The following is a 12,500-nucleotide window of genomic DNA, read 5'->3' as shown; positions in this document are numbered from 1 at the left end:
ATTGAATTTGTTTAGGAAATGTTCTACGCTAAATTAATAAGCAAAATATCCGATATGTTAACTGTTTAAACTAACAAACTAATTTCTTACATAACGTATTATCAATTATGCAAGAATTGCGTTGTCGATTAATCATTTTCAGAAGTTTTTAAAATCATTGTTGTTGTTTAAGATTCGCTACTTGGAACAAAAAGTTTCAAGTAGCTCACCATAGCACGGGCTATGGTGAGCCCACCTGTTAAGCCTTGAAGGTGATACTTACCGATAACTATCAGTAGCTAACAGACCACTCCCTCAGAGAGCTCAGCTATCAATCTCCATCCCTAACAACCTCTCTCTTCTCAATCACCACCAACCCTCCCTCTCCTACATCCTGAACACCCCTATATCCCACGTCTCTTCCCCCCCCCCAACTCAGTTCCCAGCAGCAGAAGGCCTGTAAATAATTAATCAATTGGCGGTGATTTCGAGCATCACACGAAGGTAATCGTGTCGAATGATTAAAATGACCTCGTGCATCATTATTATTTTGATGGCATCGCCGCGACACTCCCAGGTCAATACACATGAACATCGTCATTCATGAGAGCCTTTAGAATACAACAAACGCAATCACACCATTCTGACCACAACGACCATCACATGTTCACTACCACAATTTACACGGATACAGTCACCAACTACCAGAGGTATTTTGATTAACTCGACGACAAGGTAAATATTCTCATATCCTAGCTCCTTGTCCTCATAACCGTTCTAAAGTACTATGTAATCCCACTGGATCAGCGCTTTCTCCTCAGACAAATGAAGATCCAAGACAAAAACAGATTACATTGATCGCGAATCTTATTCACAAGCATCACTAACGAGCACAGATTATTCAGTATGATTATCGTAAATACAGTTCATATTCCTTCATTAAAACAACAGACAGTAGCAGCACTCACACTGTGATCAGTTACACTCACGAGGTGCCTGCACCAAATGGCTGAGGACTTCCGAAAGCTCGCAGAACCCGTTCTCGACTCAAGTTCATTCCATCCAGCGGTCGATCCCCAGCCCGATCTCCAAACAAAGATCCAAAAGTGATTCCATCCACCCACCAAACCCCCTGTTTATGAATGAAAAGCGGTTTACACACGACTCACAACTGCTAACGTTCGAACATATCCGGAACAAGTGCTTCACTGACGAATTTTGTTCGAATCACAACGCTATAAATGCTTCACCCACGTACTACAAATACAAATAATCGCCAACAGAACCTAAACACCTAACCTAACCTATCCAATACCTATATATGCACAATATGCTAATATATTATAATATTAATTTATACTTGCGAAAATTCCCGTTTTGAATGAACAGCATATTAAAATTTATGAATGCGTCTGTGGGGTTGACCGCTGAATGTAATGGACTTGAGTCGAAGACGGGTTGCAATCCCACAGACGCATTCATAAATTTTAACATGCTGTCCATTCAAAACGGGAATTTTCTCAAATATTAATTGATATTATAATATATTAGCATATGGTGTATATATAGGCATAGGTTAGGTTAAGTGTTTAGGTTCTGTTGGCGATTATTTGTATTTGTAGTACGTGGGTGAAGCATTTACAGCGTTGTGATTCGAACAAAATTCGTCAGTGAAGCACTTGTTCCGGAAGTGTTCGAACGTCATCAGTTGTGAGTCGTGTGTAAACCGTTTTTCATTCATAAACAGGGGGTTTGGCGGATTCATGGAATGGACTTTGGATCTTTGTTTAGAGGGCGTGCTTGGATGAAATGGACTTAAGTCGAGGACCGGTTGGGTTACTGATACTTGGTTGTGAGTCGAACGGTGAGTTGACGTGAGTAAGGTTCCCTGACGAAGCCCCAGTTATTACTCACGGTCGGGGTGCGCAATATTCACGATGGTTGAGTCACAGTTGGTGAGTCCCCTCATTATTTCTGCTCCATTTATTCGAACTTTGTAACTGAGTAAAATGGAAGGGGTGACCTCCCATTTAATCATTTTGCTGGTAGATGGGCTGCGTCGCCCTCTGTCCACCGTATGGGCTTAATGGAGCTGTTTAAAGCATAAGGAGAGTGCATCACACCGTGAACACTCACATGACTGAAGCTCGATACTTGCTTCAGTCTGCCGTCTCAAATTCTATGCTTACTGTTTACTAAACTATTCGTTTCCCTTCTTAAAAACTGCTTTAATATATTTTTCCGCTTGAATGAGAGTGAATCGTCGTGTTTCTTTCGGTAAACAACCCGGCTTCATCAACAAAGGGCAAATTCTCGTTAATCCAACCGCTAAACCCTCTGATTACAACCCGTCCTCGACTCAAGTCCATTACATTCAGCGGTCGACCCCACACACGCATTAATATATTTTAACATGCTGTTCATTCAAAACGGGAATTTTCGCAGGTATAAATTAATATTATAATATATTAGCATATTGTGCATATATAGGTATAGGATAGGTTAGGTGTTTAGGTTTTGTTGGCGATTATTTGTATTTGTAGTACGTGGGTGAAATATTTATAGCGTTGTGGTTCGAACAAAATTCGTCAGTGAAGCACTTGTTCCGGATATGTTCGAACGTCAGCAGTTGTGAGTCGTGTGTAAACCGCTTTTCATTCATAAACAGGGGGTTTGGCGGGTGCATGGAATCACTTTTGGATCTTTGTTTGGAGGACGGGCTGCTGATTAAGAATGTAAAACGGTTTACATACGACTCACAACTGTTGACGTTCGAACACTTCCGGAACAAGTGTTTCACTGACGAATTTTGTTCGAACCACAACGTTATAAATGCTTGACCCACATACTACAAATACAAATAATCGCCAACAGAACCTAAACACCTAACCTAACCTATGCCTAACTATACACTGAACTTTATAGTATATAATCATATTAATTTAGTTATGAGAGCAAATCTATTTTAATAGGTTTTCCAAGTACGATAAAATTCATGAATTGACACTTGGAGGTCAGCCATCGCTTAACGAGCCTGACCTGAGGACAGGTTGAAAAAACAATAATTGCCAACAGAACCTGACCATCACACCTAAGTTAGGCGTAACTGTTTAACACACTCTAGTATGTAATAATCTAAGCTGATATATAAGAAAATATGACCTTTGAATACGCAACACGTTAAAATTTATAAATCCCGTCTTTAACTCCAATCGCCTGTTGGATGAGCCTAGCCTGAGGACAGGTTGGAATAACGAGTCATGTGGGCAACTCGAGAATCATTCCAGTGCCTCACTAATCCGGTGAAACAAGAATACTCATGGAAGCGGTAACACCTGATAACCTGTGAATACTCAAGGGGTACTCATGGATGACACCCTATGAGCACTCAACCATTAACTCAGCCATCTGACAGCCCCGGACCGGGTGGTTGGCTGACGGGTGGTTGTTTATGAAGGCGTATTGGTGTTCAATCGCTTGTAAACATGGGTCCTTGTGTCGCCGGTGGGACACATGAGTGAGGCGAGGGGCAGGAGGGGCGGCTGGCTCTGTCCCCCAGACCGATAATACGCTCACCAGGGTCACTCATCCCACCCCACTTGACTCTTATAGTTATCTTGTTAACCCAGAGATTTCCTCCTGGCCTCAAGGGTGGAGCAGGTCGGTGGAGCCGGTCGGCCAAGAAGACAGCACGCTGGACTTCTTATCCTGTGGTCCCGGGTTCGATCCCGGGCGCCGGCGAGAAACAATGGGCAGAGTTTCTTTCACCCTATGCCTCTGTTACCTAGCAGTAAAATAGGTACCTGGGTGTTAGTCAGCTGTCACGGGCTGCTTCCTGTGGGTGGAGGCCTGGTCGAGGACCGGGCCGCTGGGACACTAAAGTCCCGAAATCATCTAAAGGTAACCTCAAGATAAGGGTAGAGAAAGGGAGAAGGACAGAGGCAGACAGACAGAGAGACAGAATTAACATATAAACAATGGGACCGATAGAGAACCAGCCACACAAAGAAATGTAAATAACGAATAACCAGAAAACATTGATAGAAGCAATGGTAAAAATCAGTTTTTACTTTCATCTCAAACATTTATATCCACATAAATTTTCCCTGTTCTAACTAACTACAGTCCACCGCTCTGCCATCTGAGCTATCGAAAGTGCCTGATGAGCTATTTCACGGGCTATTCATCCCCGTGCCACCTCTTGGGTGGCGTAAGCGTCATCAATCATCTAATGAGCTAGCGATGAGGTGTACCCTGTTCACCTCATCGTTAAAATAATATAAACTCCATGTGACATCGTTTCCACAGCACCGCTCCTGTGCCAGGTAAGCCCACTACGGGCTCACCATAGCCCGTGCTACTTGGAACTTGTTCCGAGTAGCTGAATCTATAACAACAACAAACGACATCGTTTCCATAATTCCAAAAATCCCCGACAGGATATCCTCTGCTGCGACTTGAGAGGTTCTCCGGGAACGAGCAAATGAAGGCAATCCCCACTGGAAGGGATTACTCCAAACCCTCAAATAAGGAAAAGCTAATTTAGTCTGGAGCGCAGCTTGATCTTCATCTGTCAACGTCGCAAGTTTTCCCGCCAAGAAGATCCAAATGGTGGATACTATATTTGTTGCTTGGCTGATTCTCCTCATCGAGAGTCTTAAAATTTTCGATTATTTCTCGTGAAAATTAATCTGTCTATATCTAGCACTAATAAAAGCAAATAATCTGCCTGGATTCTGTGCGATTAGAAAGATTACTGGAAGGAAAATATACAAAAAAGGACAAATTCACTAGGGCTGTCTGTGATATGGGTTCGAACCTTCGCCCGGGGTGTTCCCGTGACGTGATATATCACGTCATTGTGATTTCTGTGTGTATACAAAAAGGTATTTGAAAGTTTGCGATACTTTCATGCTCGACGTTGTGTTGAAAAGAATTTCCGGTACCACCCGTCTCAAGAGATCTTAATTCTTTCCCCTTTTCTGCAGACCCCGAGAAGGGAAATTCACTTCATTCTGTTGAATCTCTTATTTTCGTGTTAGTTTTCTTGATCCATAAAGAACAAATGGACATAATAATATGATCTGAAACTATGATCTTTAAGGCTTGTCAACTAAAATTTCGTTCCAGATTTGAGATCACTTAAAATTTCATTTATTGGTTGATGGAAAGGTTCGCTTTAAAGCAAAATTATCAAATCACGTCATAAAACTAGACGCGAAGGACATGAAATATTCATCTAAAGGCTGATCATCGATTTTTGGAACACATGGAGCGCGTAAATTCTGGTTGCATCGCAGCTCAGAGTCGCAGAGATTTCCTTTCCCTTTCCTTGATTGCGAGGAGGGTTAATGTTGTTGTTATTGTTGAATTTTTATTTAATCTCAGCGATATACGTTATAGTTTTGTTTCCTCCCTCATACTGCAGTGTCCCGTAACGCCTCCTCGCCTGCATTGTGCACGACACGCTCAGACATACGCAGACATACGCACTCCAGCAGTCAACTAGCGGGGAAAATAACGTGAGGGGAATACAGTCAAGGCAAACAAGTGTGGGAAAGAGAGAGCTAAAGTGTTAGCTGTGAGCTCCGCCTCTGTGATTGGGCACAACGTCCCTCTCTCTTTCTTTCTCTCTCCTTCACAGCCTTCTTCTATCCCACCTTCTCTCTCCCGGCTTCTCCTTAATCTGCGCCGCCGCCTCCTCCTCTTCCACGGCCGCTCCCTGCCCTCCACCAGCTTTAGGAGCCATCTCGGCCAATGAGGACCTAAGCAGGGGTCATCAACTTCTCACATGGTGGAAGGTCTTTTGGATGTGAATGGTCTCGAGGTCTAGAGCACCACGCCAGTTTTTAGACGCCGACGAAAACTGAATGAGGTCATTAGCGACGCCAACAAGGCTCTGATTAGGCTGGCTCTGGTGGGCGATGACTGGTACGTAAGACACAACAGGCCGTTGAAACACCACTGTAATTTGATCTTATTTCCTATTCGTCTTAACCACCAGAATCTAACCTGACTTCTTGATCAAAATTCGCCAGTCAATGGGGCACCGAAATAAATTTTGTTTAAAAATATTTGCTTGAGGCAGATTTATGCGTAGAATAAATGGGTGGCAAGTTAGGCAGGGCGCGCCCTAGAAGAGTTGGAGAGTCGCCTCCGCCAATCTGCAATGCAAATGAGTGAAGAGGAAGAGGATAACGAGAGGGTCGCCCCCGTATTAAACATAAACCCCGCATTACTGTGTGGCAATCCATAGTTAAACTCATCAGCAAACACCAAGGACTGCTCCGCGTCCCCAAAGCACAATGGTAACCGTGTTTTTTAATCCTAGGACTGAGCCCGTGTGCTGGATAAAAACAAGGAGCTCTCATAAAATTACGAATCCCGCAGCGACTACGAGATAATGGCATCACAAGCGGCCCTCAGTACGATCCAGTCCAATTTTGCTTCTTTGTTGGATGTGGAAAATATGACAAAAAAAATGCCTTGAAAATATTTCTTGATACTAATGATTTTGGGATGAGAATTGATGTTGGGAAGCTGCATCATGACCGTCATATAATTAACTCGGTATAAATTTCAAGCTATCTAACGGGTCCATTTGACGGGTCCATTTGACGGGTCCATTTGACGGGTCCATTTTCCGTTCAGTTGACCGTCCATTTGGCGGGTCCATTTTCACTTGTGTAAACAGAGCAGTTTTAAAAGACTTAGGTGAGCATCATATTATATCACGCAAACTCACATGTAATAATAGTCAAACTAACATAGGTTTATATGAAAAATATTAACGTTCGAGTAACCTATGTAAATCGTGACACAAGTTTATATTGTTAATGTAAAATTGACTCTCATATAATTCCAGGTCCGTTTTAATTAGGTCTTAAGAGCACAAATGTTGAGAAATGCATTGTTCTTCAAGCATTTTAATGAAAGTACGGATTTGATTACATAAAATGATTCGCAATGAACAAATTAAAATAATTTGAAGAATATCGTAGAAGGAACAGCATAATACAATTTGTTCAAAAACATCAATGATGTCAGTACTAAGCATCAGTGACATCAGTACTAAATATCAGTGATGTCAGTACTAATCACCATTCTTGGCATTACTAAATACAACTACATTTCGACGTGTCTAGCACCTACTTTCGACTACGGTATACAAGTCTACGTGCAACCAAACAAACGAAAGTGCATAGAAGTGTACATTTGTACATGGGAGTGTACATTTGTACACGGGAGTGTACATGTGTACATGGGAGTGTCCATGTGTACTTGGGAATAGTGCATGTAACAAATCTACTGGTCTGTGCAGGCAGTGATGCCAGACGCTCTACACAGAAACTCGAAAAAGTGCAAAAATAAGGACGCTGCCTGCTTGAGGTAGCGTGTAGGGGAGGTGCAGGCTGGGCAGGTAGACACAAAGCAAGTCTGATGATCTGTGTGCAAGGCAGGCCAGATAGGCCACGACAGGCAGGCAGGCAGGCAGGCTTTGGCAGGCCAGGTGTAGGTCTCCAGGCTACTGCCGACGTTACCTGTTAATGGAGGACACGGAGGGTACGTTCTCCTGGGTACAAACACTCTCCGCAAGCAGCCTGTCTCTGATCTCCCAGGCGAACATGGTGGGGTTCTCCCGTTTATACCTGGCAATGGCATCCACCACCAGGGGAGTCGCTACTTTGGGTTTGGAACCGCCAATGACACCGGCTTTGTAGCTCCCAGTCTCGTAATATCTAGAAGAGAACGACGAGTTTTGGGTTAGTTATTGCTGCTCTTCACCCACCTGTTTATGCTGGATACGGACGGCACTCCCTCCTGGTCGCACACGCCATCAGACAGAAGCCGCTCCCGGATCTCCCAGGCAAACATAGTGGGGTTCTGCTTCTTGTAGTTGGCGATGGCATCTACCACTGTAGGTGTGGCCACTTTGGGCTTAGAGCCGCCGATCACACCTGGTCTGATGGAACCCGTCTCATAGTACCTGCAAGAATGGAGGTTGTGTGTGTGTGTGGATCACGAGAACGCCATCATTAACCAGGGTTAGTCGCAATCCGGATCCCCGCCTCCACCACAGTCCTCTGGTTACGAGTGTTAACTGGTTAGTGTAAACGAGAGGGGCAGTTAGTAGGAGCATGAAGTCTAGTAATAAGCTAAACAACTTTAAATAAATATTGTTACATTCCCGTGTTAATTTATATATATATAGCAATACTCCCATGCAATATATCTATATCTATATATATATACATAGATTTTATTGATGCTAGTAAGTCATAACTCGAGTAAGTCTAACCTTACCATTTTCGTTTGGGTAAAATGATTTTGGAATTTCTGGCAGGTAAGGTTATGAAGTTAGTTTGGGTTCAAATTTGCATTCATATATTTATCCATACATGGAAAACTATATATAATCGAAATGAATTGTAAAGGAAAATCATGCTTTTTGGCAACTTTGACAACAATTACGAAATTCCAAGGAATAAAAAAAAGAAAGAATAAAGTAAATGAAAAGCTCCAGGAATGTGTAAATAAAAATAGCCTGATATCAGCAGGACATTTACTCTAACCATAAACTTTGGTTAGTTTATGGTTCATTTGAATTTGGACATCAGCGTTTAAGGAAAGTTCTGAGATAAATAATAAAGCTGATGCCATCTATCGGCAGAAAAATGCACTATCAACATATTAGTTTAGCAACAGCCCATACGATACAACTAATGTCATCTATTGCCATAAAATTATACTGTCAACGGACCAGCAGAACAAGAATACAGTTAATGCCATCTATTGGCAATACATTGCACTACCAAAACCTGAACAGCAGCCCCTAAGGCGAGTTATTTTACTGAAGAAAGCATTTCCGCGCTTCCATTTCATTTGAAAAAACATTTTTAACATTAGATAGGGGGATATATGGATGGATATATGGAGTAGATTGATGGAAAGTTGAATAGATAATAAATAGATTAATAGGTGAATGGATACAAAGATAGATACAAAACAGATGGATAGAGGGGATTGTTAGAATTTTTTTTGCAGGTATATTCCTGCGCGGGCCCTAAGCCTCTGGCTGGCCCACTAAGTGCTGCTTATTTCCGTTTTACTTGGGCGGAGTATGAGTATTTATGACTCGTATGGTCGCTTCGGTAAGATTTTGCCATATGTGTTTAACAACTTCTTCTGCTCTGTTGAATCTAAGTTGAAATCTTAATGGGTTTGAAACTGTGCGCTGTGTTAGATAATGTTCCAGTGGTCTGTCGGGCATTTCTCCACAGTGCTGACATTTCCTGATGGATAGATGAATGGATAGGTTGGTAGATAGATCGATTGATAGTCAAAAAGATAGATAAATAGAAGTAACATAGCTGTAGTGTTGGGAGACATGTTTATCGAAATTTAAAATATTGATCAGAATACCGCTATTCTGCTTTTGAAACATTACAACCACTTAAAAATAGAGAGAAAGACGTACTTCATTATATCATAACCTTTATAAAAATATATATCAGTCATTTAGCACATCAGCAACCGTGTTTACATCGTCTCATACATCATCAACCATGTACACGGCCTCTCACACATCAACATCAATGTATTCCTCAGCATACATGAACACATCATCTCGTATATCACCATCCATTTGAAGATAATTTCGCACCGCAGTCACTATGTATATATCGTATATCAGCATCAATGTATACACGATCACGTCCATCGGCATCCATATATAATACATTCATCTAGTACACTCACAACACCAGGTGCAGACAGCTAACGAGGATGCAATATTAATATTAATATCAATATTAATGTTAATATCAATATTAATATTCATATTTAAGTACCAGTCCAAGCCAATATCTAATGCGCTTACACGTAGGACTCCCCTGCACTCTGACCTGACATGCAGGCAGCGTGGGAGAAAGCCATTAACATAATTCTCTTCTGTTATCATTCCTCTTGCGGTCCACGTAATGGGGAAAAAAATGATCGAAGTCGTCATTGACCTTTGACCTCTCCAATATGCTCTGCTTTACAGGGCTAGAATATCGTCAGTAGATTCGCCATTTCAGCTATGTATATGTTTTAATTTATACGCAAGTCTGTTACTATTTCTCTCTTTCTCACTGAACCAATTGACCTTTCTTTTGTTTGGTTTCTATACACTCTTGGCCCGAACCTTATGTGTGTGAGGTATAGTTGGTGCAGTATACCTATCTTGAACAGCAACAGCAGCAGGGGCTGACACAGTTGCAGTAACAGCAGCCGGGGTGTACACAGCTGCAGCAACAGCAGCAGGGGCTGACACAGCTGCAGTAACAGCAGCAGGGGCTGACACAGCTGCAGCAACAGCAGCAGGGGGCCGACACAGCTGCAGCAACAGCAGAAATAGCAACGGAAGTAGCAGCACCGCCAGCATCAATAACAATGGTACCAGCTACAACACCACCTCCAGCAGCAGCACAAGCAGCGGCAGCAGTGGGTACAGCACCCCTAGCAGCAGCAGCCGCAATGGCTACAGCAACACTAGCAGCGGCAACACTAGAGCAGCAGCAGCAGCACTGGCAACACTAGCAGCGGCAGCAGCACTGGCAACACTAGCAGCGGCAACACTAGAGCACCAGCAGCAGCAGCAGCACTAGCAGCAGCAGCAGCAGCAGCACTAGCAGCAGCAGCACCCACGTAGCCCCCGCCATAATTCTTGGCCACACCCGCGGCACCAGCTCCCCCACGCCGCCACCGCCGCGTCTTAGGCCCTCCACTGCGGCGCCTGATTGGATTATGCAGATGAGCAGCAACACATGGTTTGAGTCATTTCCCGCTACACTCAGGAGCCGTTCTGAGCGGCGGAGGAAAAGAAGGGGGATAAGACGTGTACACACTGGGAAAGAAAGTTGATACTGAGAAGGAAAGTAGGTACTGGGAAGGAAAGTAGGTACTGGGAAGGAAAGTAGATACTGAGGGGGATTGTAGACAGTCACCGAGATAGCATAGGTCGCAAGAACATCGAAGAAGGAGGTATGTAAGAACGCTGATAAAGGAGGGAAGTGGAGGCAGAGAGAAACCTGAAAATGAAGGAAAAGCTGAATAAGGATGATAAAGCACAGCAGCAGTAAAGGGAGATGGGGAAGTGACAGCAGCAGTAAAGGGAGATGGGGAAGTGACAGCAGCAGTAAAGGGAGATGGGGAAGTGACAGCAGCTGTAAGGAGAGACAGAGGGAGTGACCGCAGCAGTAAGGTGGGACAGAGGGAGTGACAGCAACAGTAAAGGGAAGACGATGGAGTGACAGCAGCTGCAAGGAGAGACATGGGAGTGACAGCAGCTGCAAGGAGAGACATGGGAGTGACAGCAGCTGCAAGGAGAGACATGGGAGTGACAGCAGCTGCAAGGAGAGATATGGGAGTACAGCAGCTGCAAGGAGAGACATGGGAGTTACAGCAGCTGCAAGGAGAGACATGGGAGTGACAGCAGCTGCAAGGAGAGACATGGGAGTGACAACAGCAGTAAGGATACCAAGGAGTGACGTCACAACAGTAAGCGTTCACGGACCACTGTTGTCGGCGTGTACCGGAATACTGTTGTTAGCTTGCCCGAACTTCTGGTGTTGGCGTGCGTAAGAGTGCCGTTGACGCGCACACGAGTGTCGTTGCGTGCATGTGTGTGTTGTTGCGTGCACATGAGTGTCGTTGACGCGCACATGAGTGTCGCTGACGCACACTCGAGTGTCGTTGCGTGCACGTGTGTGTTGTTGGCCCTCCCATACCTGGCATTTTTGTGGTCAATTTCTCATATTGCTTGCAGCATCGTCAGTGAATAAGGTGTCGTTTTCTTGTTTACAAACACACATCTAGCCTGACTTAGTTGGTATTGAAGAGTCCGAATCTTAGCAGATTAATGGAGGTTCGAGTCACGGCTCTCAAATTAAATACCAATCAATTGCTTCTCTCTCTTGACTAAATTATGAATCTGATGCAGTTGAGGAGTTTGTAAGTATCGTTGAAACGCGAACAGTTCGTTAGTTTAACCTGCTGTAAGGCGAGACCAAGTGGGGTGGTCGGGATTATGCCGAGGTCGTTAGAACACCGATGGATGCCCAGACGAGCGCTTAACGCGTTCAGGATTTTATACCTCAACAAGAAAGCAGATTGTCACGAAGTATCTAAATGTCATTATACTTCTCGGGTAAAATTTTGCAAGGTGGCAGGGGTGTACCGGATGGCACTCGATGCTCCGCTCCTCTTGCCCCATCTCACTCGTCAACGGCACTCTGGCACCCTCACTCCCCTAGTACCCTTCCCCTGTGCCAGGTGCAGGCACTACCAAGCCCCTCCTCACCACCGCCCCTTAGAGACAGGCGGCTTCAGAAGTGACAGACGGGATGCTATCTGGCCCTTGCCAGTTCATCTACATCTCTTTTTGTTGCTCTGAGATTAGTCCGGCCTTTGTGTATGTTCGTCTGAGTTAACGACACACTTGGACGGAGAGGTAAACTGTTTGGAGAGATTGTGGCCAT

At 44.0% G+C, this 12,500-nt stretch overlaps 1 protein-coding gene across 8 annotated transcripts in view; it reads right to left on the bottom strand.

Annotated features, from left to right (window-relative positions):
- Positions 1-12,500, bottom strand: part of LOC123759757 (paired box protein Pax-5-like) — a 205,231-nt gene that overhangs the window by 43,222 nt on the left and 149,509 nt on the right. For 7 of the 8 annotated variants that reach the window (XM_069317196.1, XM_069317192.1, XM_069317206.1 and 4 more), the window contains one exon: positions 7,521-7,718. In XM_069317196.1, the coding sequence (XP_069173297.1) occupies positions 7,521-7,718 (198 nt within the window). Of the gene's footprint in view, positions 1-7,520; positions 7,719-7,768; positions 7,967-12,500 lie in introns of all 8 variants that reach the window. The other variant, XM_069317197.1, reaches the window with a different exon arrangement.

The sequence above is a fragment of the Procambarus clarkii genome, chromosome 8 (genome assembly GCF_040958095.1).
Source record: "Procambarus clarkii isolate CNS0578487 chromosome 8, FALCON_Pclarkii_2.0, whole genome shotgun sequence".
NCBI lineage: Eukaryota > Metazoa > Arthropoda > Malacostraca > Decapoda > Cambaridae > Procambarus > Procambarus clarkii.
The sequence above is the reverse complement of the archived record's forward strand: the minus strand, read 5'-3'. Positions and strand labels throughout refer to the sequence as shown.